Source organism: Diorhabda sublineata, chromosome 10 (assembly GCF_026230105.1).
Source record: "Diorhabda sublineata isolate icDioSubl1.1 chromosome 10, icDioSubl1.1, whole genome shotgun sequence".
NCBI classification, from domain to species: Eukaryota; Metazoa; Arthropoda; class Insecta; order Coleoptera; family Chrysomelidae; genus Diorhabda; species Diorhabda sublineata.
The window spans coordinates 20,186,279-20,202,938 of NC_079483.1; the positions used below are offsets into that span (position 1 = coordinate 20,186,279).

At 25.5% G+C, this 16,660-nt stretch overlaps 1 protein-coding gene across 1 annotated transcript in view; it reads left to right on the top strand.

Moving 5' to 3' along the window:
* Positions 1-4,619: 4,619 nt before the first annotated feature.
* Positions 4,620-16,660, top strand: part of LOC130449951 (eyes absent homolog 2) — a 57,225-nt gene continuing 45,184 nt past the window's right edge. Inside the window, exons 1-2 of the mRNA XM_056788071.1 lie at positions 4,620-4,909; positions 9,176-9,222. Coding sequence (XP_056644049.1) covers positions 4,832-4,909; positions 9,176-9,222 — 125 coding nt within the window. The 5' untranslated portion in view covers positions 4,620-4,831. The remainder of the gene's footprint in view (positions 4,910-9,175; positions 9,223-16,660) is intronic.

A 16,660-nucleotide genomic window follows, 5' to 3' on the forward strand; every position in this document is an offset into this window, starting at 1 on the left:
TCGGTATATATTCTATTTGTACTAAATGGTTTCCAGATTTAATATATACAAATTTACGTATAACTATAACAAGCTAAATAAGTAATTAGTAAGCTACGATTAACGATCGAAACAATTTAAGTTAACAATTGATTGGATTGTGGATTTAAAACGCTCGGTATATATTCTATTTGTACTAAATGGTTTCCAGATTCAATATATACAAATTTACGTACAACTATAACAAGCTAAATAAGTAATTAGTAAGCTACGATTATCGATCGAAACAATTCAAGTTAAAAACTGATTGGATTGTGGATTTAAAACGCTCGGTATATATTCTATTTGTACTAAATGGTTTCCAGATTTAATATATACAAATTTACGTATAACTATAACAAGCTAAATAAGTAATTAGTAAGCTACGATTATCGATCAAAACAATTGAAGTTAAAAACTGATTGGATTGTTGATTTAAAACGCTCGGTATATATTCTATTTGTACTAAATGGTTTCCAAATTCAATGTATACAAATTTACGTACAACTATAACAAGATAAATAAGAAATTAGTAAGCTACGATTATCGATCGAAACAATTTATCCATAGTAGGATTAGAAACCTTGGTCGATGTCATATTTAAACCTTTGATTACCTCTAAAAAATCAAAATCTAAGCAACCGAAGGCAAAAACATTTGATATATAGTAATAATACACACAAAAAGTGAAATTTAAACAAATTCGCGCGTGCCGAATCTATATGAGAAGCGTAGATCTCTTATATCACGCTAAAAAGTGTTTTAAAATACGATTTAACGTTTTTTCCGGGGTTCGTGTACTAAAAGGTAGAAGTATGTTGGTGTGCTAGGTTTTCCTAATACGTGTTACCACTTATATCGTAGAGGATTAATTTATTAGGATATTAAGGACGTTATAGAAGAAATACGGTAATTATGAGAATTAATTGGTCTATAATTACGTTTTTTTTTTATGATTGATGATTGTCTGATTAATTTCGCGTACACCTTTTAGTCGAATCTCGAAGCTCCGATATACAAATAGACGATGGTTGAGGAGGTGGGGGGGGGGGGGTTGAAACAGTCACTTCTTTTATTTTATTCGCTTGTGCGAGAGGGGGAGTTTGAGGGGGACAGAATACGGAACACAGAGAGGGAGAAGTAGTGTTGCAGGTAAGGGTGGTTGAGCCGGAATAATGGGTAATTCGATACATCGAGAGCGGCTTCCTATTTATCCACATCGGGATCCCGAATACTGTTAGTAACAAACTAAAAGAAAAACTTCGGTAGGTAGTAAAACAAAATTATCCCCCATTATTTGACATTTTCCTTATTTTTATTTCGATGCCGAACAGTTTTTATAAGCGAAAATTTTGTTATTAATACGCTAAGAGGGTCGAAATAATCGTTTTCTCAAATAAAATCGTACGAATCCTCAAATTCTTCGCCGCAATAATCGAAAATCCGATAAGGCGATGTCGGGTCGATAAGAGGGTTGATACTCAAGTTTTGAAATTGATAAATGGAAATAAACGTTTAGAATCGCTTCGTTATTTTTCAAAATACGATTTTTTCGATCTTGGTACCTCCAAAACATATAATTGGATGTCAAACACAAACCGTACGATGTTTTGACTGTTCGAAAACGTTTCTGTTTGATCCGATGTGCTGGAACTCGTTGTCGTGGTCAAAATTGACCATTCAACGTTGATCTGATGGAGCAAAACCTTTGCCAACTCGTCGGAAGCTATTGGAGCTTGGCCGGATGCCAAATCCCCCGTATAACCCTGATCTGGTACCAACTGATTATCGTTTAACGCGATGACGATGATCTGCTGATTATGACGACACGTTCACCATTAAAACTGTCAAATTTGATGTTTGTAATGTGACATTTGATATATTCACAACAGTGTTGCCATATTTCGAAATTTAAGTAGCAATAGAAGACGCAGTACTTTCCACCTCATTTTTTTTATCTTTATCTTGCATTTAAACAGTTTTTAATGCATAAATAAACATTTCAACGTGAAAATTCATATCGTCCGAATTCAAAATCTGTTTTTTTCCCTGTTTCCATTAATTTGCATCCCCCGATTATTTGCGAAAGCTTGCCTTCAACTGTCAACTTAAATCTCTTAGTTAATTAATAATTTTCCCAGTAAAAATCTCACGATACGGCTCTGTTATTTTCAATATAAACGGCTTGTGGCCTGTCCAAACTTTTTTTATTATTCTGTATTATTTTTACGGATTAAAAAAGACTTATGAAACGCCAAACAACACAATTGTCTATTTTTTTCCAAACATAACCTCAAATTATTCCAAATATCTTAGAAACAACTTCGAACAACTCAACTGTCTGTTGTTTTTTCCAACATAACCTCAAATTATTCCAAATATCTTAGAAACAACTTCGAACAACACAGTTTTTGATTTTGTTTCCAAACATAACCTCAAATTATTCCAATTCTCTCAAAAACAAATTCGAACAACACAACTGACTATTTTTCTTTCAAAGATAACCTCAAATTATTCGTAATATCTTAGAAACAACTTTGAACAACACAATTGTCTATTTTTTTTCCAAACATAACCTCAAATTATTCCAAATCTCTTAAGAACAACTTCGAACAATACAATTGTCTATTTTTTTCCAAACATAACCTCAAATTATTCCAAATCTCTTAAAAACAACTTCGAACAATACAATTGATTATTTTTTTCCAAACATAACCTCAAATAATTCCAAATATCTTAGAAACAACTTCAAACAACACAATTGTCTATTTTTTTCCAAACATAACCTCAAATTATTCCAAATATCTTAGAAACAACTTCGAACAACACAGTTTTTGATTTTGTTTCCAAACATAACCTCAAATTATTCCAATTCTCTCAAAAACAAATTCGAACAACACAACTGACTATTTTTCTTTCAAAGATAACCTCAAATTATTCGTAATATCTTAGAAACAACTTTGAACAACACAATTGTCTATTTTTTTTCCAAACATAACCTCAAATTATTCGTAATATCTTAGAAACAACTTTGAACAACACAATTGTCTATTTTTTTTCCAAACATAACCTCAAATTATTCCAAATCTCTTAAGAACAACTTCGAACAATACAATTGTCTATTTTTTTCCAAACATAACCTCAAATTATTCCAAATCTCTTAAAAACAACTTCGAACAATACAATTGATTATTTTTTTCCAAACATAACCTCGAATAATTCCAAATATCTTAAAAACAACTTCGAACAACATAACTGACTATTTTTCTTTCAAAGATAACCTCAAATTATTCGTAATATCTTTAAAACAACTTCGAACAACACAACTGACTATTTTTCTTTCAAAGATAACCTCAAATTATTCGTAATATCTTAGAAACAACTTTGAACAACACAATTGTCTATTTTTTTCCAAACATAACCTCAAATTATTCCAAATCTCTTAAAAACAACTTCGAACAATACAGTTTTTGATTTTTTTTCCAAACATAACCTCAAATAATTCCAAATATCTTAGAAACAACTTCGAACAACACAGTTTTTGATTTTGTTTCCAAACATAACCTCAAATTATTCCAATTCTCTTAAAAACAAATTCGAACAACACAACTGACTATTTTTCTTTTAAAGATAACCTCAAATTATTCGTAATATCTTAGAAACAACTTTGAACAACACAATTGTCTATTTTTTTTCCAAACATAACTTCAAATTATTCCAAATATCTTAGGAACAACTTCGAACAACACAATTGTCTATTTTTTTCCAAACATAACCTCAAATTATTCCAAATATCTTAGAAACAACTTCGAACAACACAGTTTTTGATTTTTTTTCCAAACATAACCTCAAATTATTCGAAATATCTTAAAAACAACTTCGAACAACACAACTGACTATTTTTCTTTCAGAGATAACCTCAAATTATTCGTAATATCTTAGAAACAACTTCGAACGACACAGTTTTTTATTTTTTTTTCCAAACATAACCTCAAATTATTCCAAATCTCTTAAGAACAACTTCGAACAATACAATTGTCTATTTTTTTCCAAACATAACCTCAAATTATTCCAAATCTCTTAAGAACAACTTCGAACAACACAATTGTCTGTTGTTTTTCCAAACATAACCTCAAATTATTCCAAATATCTTAGAAACAATTTCGAACAACACGATTGTCTACTTTTTTTTCCATACATAACCTAAAATTATTCCAACGTATCGTTTTTCTTAAATAAGTTAATGCTGAAGCCGAAAACAAATTCTAGTCCATTTTTAGTATTTCGATTTAAGTGGTCGGAGTCTCCCCAATCGATAAATTCGCAGTAAGCCAGGCCCTGATTCAATTCATCTCAAATTAATAAGATAGAGAAAACACACCCCGGTTGAACTCGCTATCTATCCTCTTCCAACGCACTCCGAACGTCGCCCATCAGATAAATTACCGAAGACAAAATAAGAGGAGTAATGGATCGCGTTTCCTATTGGACGTTGAGTTTCGCTCCTACCACAACCTGCCGTACGATTGGTCGAACCGGTATTTATCACAGGGGAGCGAGAGGATGGTCTAGCTACACCCCTTCTTCTTCTTTACGCTCTCGGCAGTTGGATTGATCTCGTAAGTCGATCGCGATCTGTAGAGAGGACGCGTACGTTATTAATTCGGTTGTTGTTTAACTAAAAACTGTCTTTATTTCAACCAATCGGAGTGTATCGTTTTTCTTTTATTATCACGGTATTTTATTTAACACGGAATGTAATTATGTAAAGTGTAGTGGACGGATATTTTTGGTGCCTCAAGGTACCTCGAAAATGGTCACTTTAATGCCTTGTAACTATCTAAACGCACAAAATAGGTGCACAATGATTGATAAAATGTGTGAACCAAAGGTTAGTATTGATTTTACTTACACAAAATGTTCATATTTCGAATCGGTTATCGACGTACAATAAAGTAAAAGTTTCGGCAAAAAAATATTTTTTAATATACTGAAATATGGTGGAAATTCGTATAAATCATGGTATTTATTGATTTTGAACAAGCCTTTGATAACATCAAGGTAATTAAAGTGTTAGGGACGATTTGGAAGTGCTTAGAAAGCTTGGAAATTTGACGTTTAGGATGTTTAGGAAACTAAGTGATTAATTCAAGATTACTACAGGGGTGATACAAAATGATGGTACTATCAGCAACACTCCAACGAGTTAAACAAGGTTAGGAAGACATAGAAACAGTACATGAGGGTTATAACTAAATATTAAGGGCGTAAAAACCTTGGGAATCAATCGACATCCATTAAAGAACGAATAGAAAGTGGAAATAAACCGTCGGTGAAACTTAGATCCTAATATGGTGTTGCTAAGTATAAATTTTGACTCTGGTATCGAGTTTGGTGTTTGGGGATTCTTGTTTTCGGCTCATTCTATAAATTTTCTATCGGATTAAGGTCTGGACTTTTCGGTGGCCACTCTCGGTCTTCGTTCCAACGCGTCCAATTCGGTTTATTTTCTTTCGGATTTTTGCCTAATTAATTTCGCCGACGGTTTGTACGTTTGTGGCGAAGAAATTCGTTCTTCGGTGGAATTTGAGCTTCAAAATTTCGAATATTCGACACAAAAGTTCGTTAATGTGGTAGATTATTTAAAAAACAAACATCGGTTTCATAAATCGATGGCTGAAATTGCCGTACAACTCAATTTATTTTGTCGTTTGTCAGCGAAATTGTTTAAATAAATCCATTCAGATAAAGTTAGTCACGTATCGATAATTTAATGATTTTTGATATATCGACGGCAATTCTTCGAATTTCAATAATTAAAAACAAACAGAAGATATCGATAAAAAAAAAATATGAGAATCTTCGACCTCCGAGTCGGTTAATCAAGTCCGCGAACTAAAAATAATCTAAAGGGGCTAAATCTGGCGGATACGGTGCGCGTTGGTGAAACGACAATTTGTTCTTAGCGAAACGCGACAATTTTTGGTTGATTTCTTCGCTCAAACGACGCATGCTACTCGCCGTTCTGAGTTTTTGTCTTTTTTAATATAGTCGATGGAAATTATCCCAAGCGCATCCCGAAAAATCGACGTTATCACCATGTGTGTAGATCGAACGGTTTTTATCTTCTTCGTTTTTTTGTTTTTGTTCCGGTACGACCAAGCGGCTTCCATTTTGCGCATATCTTCCTCCTTTCCCCATTTCTCCCTCCGTTCTACCTCCTTTCTTCCTCCTTTTTTCTAAACCAAACGAAATCGTTTCAGTTTCAAAATGCTTTCGTCGATTTTTGTTTTTGTTTCATTGTGAAGAAACGCGGCCTCCATTTTGAGCACAATTCCCTCCTTTCTTCTTCCTTTCTTCCCCATTTCTCCCTCCTTTCTACCTCCTTTTTTCTAAACCAAACGAAATCGTTTCAGTTTCAAAATGCTTTCGTCGATTTTTGTTTTTGTTTCATTGTGAAGAAACGCGGCCTCCATTTTGAGCACAATTCCCTCCTTTCTTCTTCCTTTCTTCCCCATTTCTCCCTCCTTTCTACCTCCTTTTTTCTAAACCAAACGAAATCGTTTCAGTTTCAAAATGCTTTCGTCGATTTTTGTTTTTGTTTCATTGTGAAGAAACGCGGCCTCCATTTTGAGCACAATTCCCTCCTTTCTTCTTCCTTTCTTCCCCATTTCTCCCTCCTTTCTACCTCCTTTTTTCTAAACCAAACGAAATCGTTTCAGTTTCAAAATGCTTTCGTCGATTTTTGTTTTTGTTTCATTGTGAAGAAACGCGGCCTCCATTTTGAGCACAATTCCCTCCTTTCTTCTTCCTTTCTTCCCCATTTCTCCCTCCTTTCTACCTCCTTTTTTCTAAACCAAACGAAATCGTTTCAGTTTCAAAATGCTTTCGTCGATTTTTGTTTTTGTTTCATTGTGAAGAAACGCGGCCTCCATTTTGAGCACAATTCCCTCCTTTCTTCTTCCTTTCTTCCCCATTTCTCCCTCCTTTCTACCTCCTTTTTTCTAAACCAAACGAAATCGTTTCAGTTTCAAAATGCTTTCGTCGATTTTTGTTTTTGTTTCATTGTGAAGAAACGCGGCCTCCATTTTGAGCACAATTCCCTCCTTTCTTCTTCCTTTCTTCCCCATTTCTCCCTCCTTTCTACCTCCTTTTTTCTAAACCAAACGAAATCGTTTCAGTTTCAAAATGCTTTCGTCGATTTTTGTTTTTGTTTCATTGTGAAGAAACGCGGCCTCCATTTTGAGCACAATTCCCTCCTTTCTTCTTCCTTTCTTCCCCATTTCTCCCTCCTTTCTACCTCCTTTTTTCTAAACCAAACGAAATCGTTTCAGTTTCAAAATGCTTTCGTCGATTTTTGTTTTTGTTTCATTGTGAAGAAACGCGGCCTCCATTTTGAGCACAATTCCCTCCTTTCTTCTTCCTTTCTTCCCCATTTCTCCCTCCTTTCTACCTCCTTTTTTCTAAACCAAACGAAATCGTTTCAGTTTCAAAATGCTTTCGTCGATTTTTGTTTTTGTTTCATTGTGAAGAAACGCGGCCTCCATTTTGAGCACAATTCCCTCCTTTCTTCTTCCTTTCTTCCCCATTTCTCCCTCCTTTCTACCTCCTTTTTTCTAAACCAAACGAAATCGTTTCAGTTTCAAAATGCTTTCGTCGATTTTTGTTTTTGTTTCATTGTGAAGAAACGCGGCCTCCATTTTGAGCACAATTCCCTCCTTTCTTCTTCCTTTCTTCCCCATTTCTCCCTCCTTTCTACCTCCTTTTTTCTAAACCAAACGAAATCGTTTCAGTTTCAAAATGCTTTCGTCGATTTTTGTTTTTGTTTCATTGTGAAGAAACGCGGCCTCCATTTTGAGCACAATTCCCTCCTTTCTTCTTCCTTTCTTCCCCATTTCTCCCTCCTTTCTACCTCCTTTTTTCTAAACCAAACGAAATCGTTTCAGTTTCAAAATGCTTTCGTCGATTTTTGTTTTTGTTTCATTGTGAACGAACGCGGCCTCCATTTTGAGCACAATTCCCTCCTTTCTTCTTCCTTTCTTCCCCATTTCTCCCTCCTTTCTACCTCCTTTTTTCTAAACCAAACGAAATCGTTTCAGTTTCAAAATGCTTTCGTGGATTTTTGTTTTTGTTTCATTGTGAACGAACGCGGCCTCCATTTCGAGCACATCTCCCTCCTTTCTTCCCCATTTCTCCCTCCTTTCTTCTTCTTTTCTTCTAAACCAAACTTCAAGATGCTTCCGTTGATTTTTGTTTTTGATATTATATTACTTTGAAATACAAAAAAAAATAATTTTAACATTAGTATCGATTGTACGAATCACCTGTCACTTTCAATTAGTTTGGTATATTCAAAAAAAAATCGATATCGGTGACGAAATCAGAGTAGAACTTAAACTATTTATAAATTACAACGACTACTAAATTATAGTATTAAATTACTTCAAGTTACTCGAATAATATCGATATTAACATATAAAAGAAGAAGAATACAATGGATTCTTCTTCTTTTAGTGATAATTATCGATTCGTCCACTTCCAGGATCTCTTGGATACCTTCCGCGTCTCTAAAATGCGATTCTAGAAGCAACATCTTGCATTTCGATAACTATAATTCACAAGGCGCTAAATCGGGTGAATACGCGGGTGGTTTTATCGAATGACGAACGATCTATCTGATTCCTTGTGACGAATTTGATCTAAGATGTCTCAAAATATTGAAATTGAGTCTAGAATCGAAGAAATCGATTAGCATCGTCTTCATATTAGACCTTCTTCAATTCGTTGCTTTTAGATTTGAGATCCGCGTCGAATTCGTAACACCTGGACTACCAATTGATGAAAAAACCTTTGGATCGCGTGGACTTTTCTATGGGATACACCGGAATTTGTTCGAAAACATCTGGAAAACCACAACAATTCGAGCTGTCGCAAAAAACGATTTTGAACAATATAGAATTGGGTGTTGAACTATAGTTCGAAATCCGCGAGTTCGACGTTTTTTTACACCTGAAGAAGCGGTTGATGACGATCTTCACTAATAATGGAAAAAAATGTTTCGATAGTTGGTTCAAATTCTTGTACAAATATTATTTATCTAATAGCCCTCGTATGTTAAAAAAAAGCGTTTAAAGATTTAGTTTGTTTTTATTTTCAGGTTAAACGGTCTAGAGAAGATGGCGATTCTCCTACTGAAAAAGAAAGGTGAGTATTTTTATAAGAAAATCGTTTTGATTCATAAATTTATCACTCTTATAAAAAAACGTTTCAATTTATAAATTTAGTACTTTTATAAAAAAATCGTTTCAATTTATAAATTTAGTACTTTTATAAAAAAATCGTTTCAATTTATAAATTTAGTACTTTTATAAAAAATCGTTTCAATTTATAAATTTAGTACTTTTATAAAAAAATCGTTTCAATTTATAAATTTAGTACTTTTATAAAAAAATCGTTTCAATTTATAAATTTAGTACTTTTATAAAAATTCGTTTCAATTTATAAATTTAGTACTTTTATAAAAAATCGTTTCAATTTACAAATTTATCACTCTTATAAAAAAACGTTTCAATTTATAAATTTAGTACTTTTATAAAAAATCGTTTCAATTTATAAATTTAGTACTTTTATAAAAAATCGTTTCAATTTATAAATTTATCACTCTTATAAAAAAACGTTTCAATTTATAAATTTAGTACTTTTATAAAAAAATCGTTTCAATTTATAAATTTATCACTCTTATAAAAAACGTTTTAATTTATAAATTTAGTACTTTTATAAAAAATCGTTTCAATTTATAAATTTATCACTCTTATAAAAAAACGTTTCAAGTTATAAATTTAGTACTTTTATAAAAAATCGTTTCAATTTATAAATTTAGTAGATACTTTTATAAAAAATCGTTTCAATTTATAAATTTATCACTCTTATAAAAAAACGTTTCAAGTTATAAATTTAGTACTTTTATAAAAAATCGTTTCAATTTATAAATTTAGTAAATACTTTTATAAAAAAATCGTTTAAATTCATAAAATTAGTACTTTTATAATCCATCGTTTTAATTTATAAATTTATCACTCTTATGAAAAAACGTTTCAATTTATAAATTTAGTACTTTTATAAAAAATCGTTTCAATTTATAAATTTATCACTTTTATAAAAAACGTTTCAATTTATAAATTTAGTACTTTTATAAAAAAATCGTTTCAATTTATAAATTTATCACTCTTATAAAAAACGTTTCAATTTAGAAATTTAGTACTTTTATAAAAAATCGTTTCAATTTATAAATTTATCACTTTTATAAAAAACGTTTCAATTTATAAATTTAGTACTTTTATAAAAAAATCGTTTCAATTTATAAATTTAGTACTTTTATAAAAAATCGTTTCAATTTATAAATTTATCACTCTTATAAAAAAACGTTTCAAGTTATAAATTTAGTACTTTTATAAAAAATCGTTTCAATTTATAAATTTATCACTTTTATAAAAAACGTTTCAATTTATAAATTTAGTACTTTTATAAAAAAATCGTTTCAATTTATAAATTTATCACTCTTATAAAAAACGTTTCAATTTAGAAATTTAGTACTTTTATAAAAAAACGTTTCAATTTATAAATTTAGTACTTTTATAAAAAAACGTTTCAATTTATAAATTTATCACTCTTATAAAAAACGTTTCAATTTATAAATTTAGTACTTTTATAAAAAAATCGTTTCAATTTATAAATTTAGTACTTTTATAAAAAAACGTTTCAATTTATAAATTTATCACTCTTATAAAAAACGTTTCAATTTATAAATTTAGTACTTTTATAAAAAATCGTTTCAATTTATAAATTTATCACTCTTATAAAAAAACGTTTCAAGTTATAAATTTAGTACTTTTATAAAAAATCGTTTCAATTTATAAATTTAGTAGATACTTTTATAAAAAATCGTTTCAATTTATAAATTTATCACTCTTATAAAAAAACGTTTCAAGTTATAAATTTAGTACTTTTATAAAAAATCGTTTCAATTTATAAATTTAGTAAATACTTTTATAAAAAAATCGTTTAAATTCATAAAATTAGTACTTTTATAATCCATCGTTTTAATTTATAAATTTATCACTCTTATGAAAAAACGTTTCAATTTATAAATTTATCACTCTTATAAAAAACGTTTCAATTTATAAATTTAGTACTTTTATAAAAAAATCGTTTCAATTTATAAATTTAGTACTTTTATAAAAAATCGTTTCAATTTATAAATTTATCACTCTTATAAAAAAACGTTTCAAGTTATAAATTTAGTACATTTATAAAAAATCGTTTCAATTTATAAATTTAGTAAATACTTTTATAAAAAAATAGTTTAAATTCATAAAATTAGTACTTTTATAATCCATCATTTTAATTTATAAATTTATCACTCTTATGAAAAAACGTTTCAATTTATAAATTTAGTACTTTTATAAAAAATCGTTTCAATTTATAAATTTAGTACTTTTATAAAAAACGTTTCAATTTATAAATTTAGTACTTTTATAAAAAAATCGTTTCAATTTATAAATTTAGTACTTTTATAAAAATTCGTTTCAATTTATAAATTTAGTACTTTTATAAAAAAATCGTTTCAATTTATAAATTTATCACTCTTATAAAAAACGTTTCAATTTATAAATTTAGTACTTTTATAAAAAAACGTTTCAATTTATAAATTTAGTACTTTTATAAAAAATCGTTTCAATTTATAAATTTATCACTCTTATAAAAAAACGTTTCAAGTTATAAATTTAGTACTTTTATAAAAAATCGTTTCAATTTATAAATTTAGTAGATACTTTTATAAAAAATCGTTTCAATTTATAAATTTATCACTCTTATAAAAAAACGTTTCAAGTTATAAATTTAGTACTTTTATAAAAAATCGTTTCAATTTATAAATTTAGTAAATACTTTTATAAAAAAATCGTTTAAATTCATAAAATTAGTACTTTTATAATCCATCGTTTTAATTTATAAATTTATCACTCTTATGAAAAAACGTTTCAATTTATAAATTTATCACTCTTATAAAAAACGTTTCAATTTATAAATTTAGTACTTTTATAAAAAAATCGTTTCAATTTATAAATTTAGTACTTTTATAAAAAATCGTTTCAATTTATAAATTTATCACTCTTATAAAAAAACGTTTCAAGTTATAAATTTAGTACTTTTATAAAAAATCGTTTCAATTTATAAATTTAGTACTTTTATAAAAAACGTTTCAATTTATAAATTTAGTACTTTTATAAAAAAATCGTTTCAATTTATAAATTTAGTACTTTTATAAAAATTCGTTTCAATTTATAAATTTAGTACTTTTATAAAAAAATCGTTTCAATTTATAAATTTATCACTCTTATAAAAAACGTTTCAATTTATAAATTTAGTACTTTTATAAAAAAATCGTTTCAATTTATAAATTTAGTACTTTTATAAAAAATCGTTTCAATTTATAAATTTATCACTCTTATAAAAAAACGTTTCAAGTTATAAATTTAGTACATTTATAAAAAATCGTTTCAATTTATAAATTTAGTAAATACTTTTATAAAAAAATAGTTTAAATTCATAAAATTAGTACTTTTATAATCCATCATTTTAATTTATAAATTTATCACTCTTATGAAAAAACGTTTCAATTTATAAATTTAGTACTTTTATAAAAAATCGTTTCAATTTATAAATTTAGTACTTTTATAAAAAACGTTTCAAGTTATAAATTTAGTACTTTTATAAAAAATCGTTTCAATTTATAAATTTAGTACTTTTATAAAAAACGTTTCAATTTATAAATTTAGTACTTTTATAAAAAAATCGTTTCAATTTATAAATTTAGTACTTTTATAAAAATTCGTTTCAATTTATAAATTTAGTACTTTTATAAAAAAATCGTTTCAATTTATAAATTTAGTAAATACTTTTATAAAAAAATCGTTTAAATTCATAAAATTAGTACTTTTATAATCCATCGTTTTAATTTATAAATTTATCACTCTTATGAAAAAACGTTTCAATTTATAAATTTATCACTCTTATAAAAAACGTTTCAATTTATAAATTTAGTACTTTTATAAAAAAATCGTTTCAATTTATAAATTTAGTACTTTTATAAAAAATCGTTTCAATTTATAAATTTATCACTCTTATAAAAAAACGTTTCAAGTTATAAATTTAGTACTTTTATAAAAAATCGTTTCAATTTATAAATTTAGTACTTTTATAAAAAACGTTTCAATTTATAAATTTAGTACTTTTATAAAAAAATCGTTTCAATTTATAAATTTAGTACTTTTATAAAAATTCGTTTCAATTTATAAATTTAGTACTTTTATAAAAAAATCGTTTCAATTTATAAATTTATCACTCTTATAAAAAACGTTTCAATTTATAAATTTAGTACTTTTATAAAAAAATCGTTTCAATTTATAAATTTAGTACTTTTATAAAAATTCGTTTCAATTTATAAATTTAGTACTTTTATAAAAAAATCGTTTCAATTTATAAATTTATCACTCTTATAAAAATCGTTTCAATTTATAAATTTAGTAAATACTTTTATAAAAAAATAGTTTAAATTCATAAAATTAGTACTTTTATAATCCATCATTTTAATTTATAAATTTATCACTCTTATGAAAAAACGTTTCAATTTATAAATTTAGTACTTTTATAAAAAATCGTTTCAATTTATAAATTTAGTACTTTTATAAAAAACGTTTCAATTTATAAATTTAGTACTTTTATAAAAAAATCGTTTCAATTTATAAATTTAGTACTTTTATAAAAAAATCGTTTCAATTTATAAATTTAGTACTTTTATAAAAAATCGTTTCAATTTATAAATTTATCACTCTTATAAAAAAACGTTTCAAGTTATAAATTTAGTACTTTTATAAAAAATCGTTTCAATTTATAAATTTAGTACTTTTATAAAAAACGTTTCAATTTATAAATTTAGTACTTTTATAAAAAAATCGTTTCAATTTATAAATTTAGTACTTTTATAAAAAAATCGTTTCAATTTATAAATTTAGTACTTTTATAAAAAATCGTTTCAATTTATAAATTTATCACTCTTATAAAAAAACGTTTCAAGTTATAAATTTAGTACTTTTATAAAAAATCGTTTCAATTTATAAATTTAGTACTTTTATAAAAAACGTTTCAATTTATAAATTTAGTACTTTTATAAAAAAATCGTTTCAATTTATAAATTTAGTACTTTTATAAAAAAATCGTTTCAATTTATAAATTTAGTACTTTTATAAAAAATCGTTTCAATTTATAAATTTATCACTCTTATAAAAAAACGTTTCAAGTTATAAATTTAGTACTTTTATAAAAAATCGTTTCAATTTATAAATTTAGTACTTTTATAAAAAACGTTTCAATTTATAAATTTAGTACTTTTATAAAAAAATCGTTTCAATTTATAAATTTAGTACTTTTATAAAAATTCGTTTCAATTTATAAATTTAGTACTTTTATAAAAAAATCGTTTCAATTTATAAATTTATCACTCTTATAAAAAACGTTTCAATTTATAAATTTAGTACTTTTATAAAAAAATCGTTTCAATTTATAAATTTAGTACTTTTATAAAAATTCGTTTCAATTTATAAATTTAGTACTTTTATAAAAAAATCGTTTCAATTTATAAATTTATCACTCTTATAAAAATCGTTTCAATTTATAAATTTAGTAAATACTTTTATAAAAAAATAGTTTAAATTCATAAAATTAGTACTTTTATAATCCATCATTTTAATTTATAAATTTATCACTCTTATGAAAAAACGTTTCAATTTATAAATTTAGTACTTTTATAAAAAATCGTTTCAATTTATAAATTTAGTACTTTTATAAAAAACGTTTCAATTTATAAATTTAGTACTTTTATAAAAAATCGTTTCAATTTATAAATTTATCACTTTTATAAAAAACGTTTCAATTTATAAATTTAGTACTTTTATAAAAAAATCGTTTCAATTTATAAATTTATCACTCTTATAAAAAACGTTTCAATTTAGAAATTTAGTACTTTTATAAAAAAACGTTTCAATTTATAAATTTAGTACTTTTATAAAAAAACGTTTCAATTTATAAATTTATCACTCTTATAAAAAACGTTTCAATTTATAAATTTAGTACTTTTATAAAAAAATCGTTTCAATTTATAAATTTAGTACTTTTATAAAAAAACGTTTCAATTTATAAATTTATCACTCTTATAAAAAACGTTTCAATTTATAAATTTAGTACTTTTATAAAAAATCGTTTCAATTTATAAATTTATCACTCTTATAAAAAAACGTTTCAAGTTATAAATTTAGTACTTTTATAAAAAATCGTTTCAATTTATAAATTTAGTAGATACTTTTATAAAAAATCGTTTCAATTTATAAATTTATCACTCTTATAAAAAAACGTTTCAAGTTATAAATTTAGTACTTTTATAAAAAATCGTTTCAATTTATAAATTTAGTAAATACTTTTATAAAAAAATCGTTTAAATTCATAAAATTAGTACTTTTATAATCCATCGTTTTAATTTATAAATTTATCACTCTTATGAAAAAACGTTTCAATTTATAAATTTATCACTCTTATAAAAAACGTTTCAATTTATAAATTTAGTACTTTTATAAAAAAATCGTTTCAATTTATAAATTTAGTACTTTTATAAAAAATCGTTTCAATTTATAAATTTATCACTCTTATAAAAAAACGTTTCAAGTTATAAATTTAGTACATTTATAAAAAATCGTTTCAATTTATAAATTTAGTAAATACTTTTATAAAAAAATAGTTTAAATTCATAAAATTAGTACTTTTATAATCCATCATTTTAATTTATAAATTTATCACTCTTATGAAAAAACGTTTCAATTTATAAATTTAGTACTTTTATAAAAAATCGTTTCAATTTATAAATTTAGTACTTTTATAAAAAACGTTTCAATTTATAAATTTAGTACTTTTATAAAAAAATCGTTTCAATTTATAAATTTAGTACTTTTATAAAAATTCGTTTCAATTTATAAATTTAGTACTTTTATAAAAAAATCGTTTCAATTTATAAATTTATCACTCTTATAAAAAACGTTTCAATTTATAAATTTAGTACTTTTATAAAAAAACGTTTCAATTTATAAATTTAGTACTTTTATAAAAAATCGTTTCAATTTATAAATTTATCACTCTTATAAAAAAACGTTTCAAGTTATAAATTTAGTACTTTTATAAAAAATCGTTTCAATTTATAAATTTAGTAGATACTTTTATAAAAAATCGTTTCAATTTATAAATTTATCACTCTTATAAAAAAACGTTTCAAGTTATAAATTTAGTACTTTTATAAAAAATCGTTTCAATTTATAAATTTAGTAAATACTTTTATAAAAAAATCGTTTAAATTCATAAAATTAGTACTTTTATAATCCATCGTTTTAATTTATAAATTTATCACTCTTATGAAAAAACGTTTCAATTTATAAATTTATCACTCTTATAAAAAACGTTTCAATTTATAAATTTAGTACTTTTATAAAAAAATCGTTTCAATTTATAAATTTAGTACTTTTATAAAAAATCGTTTCAATTT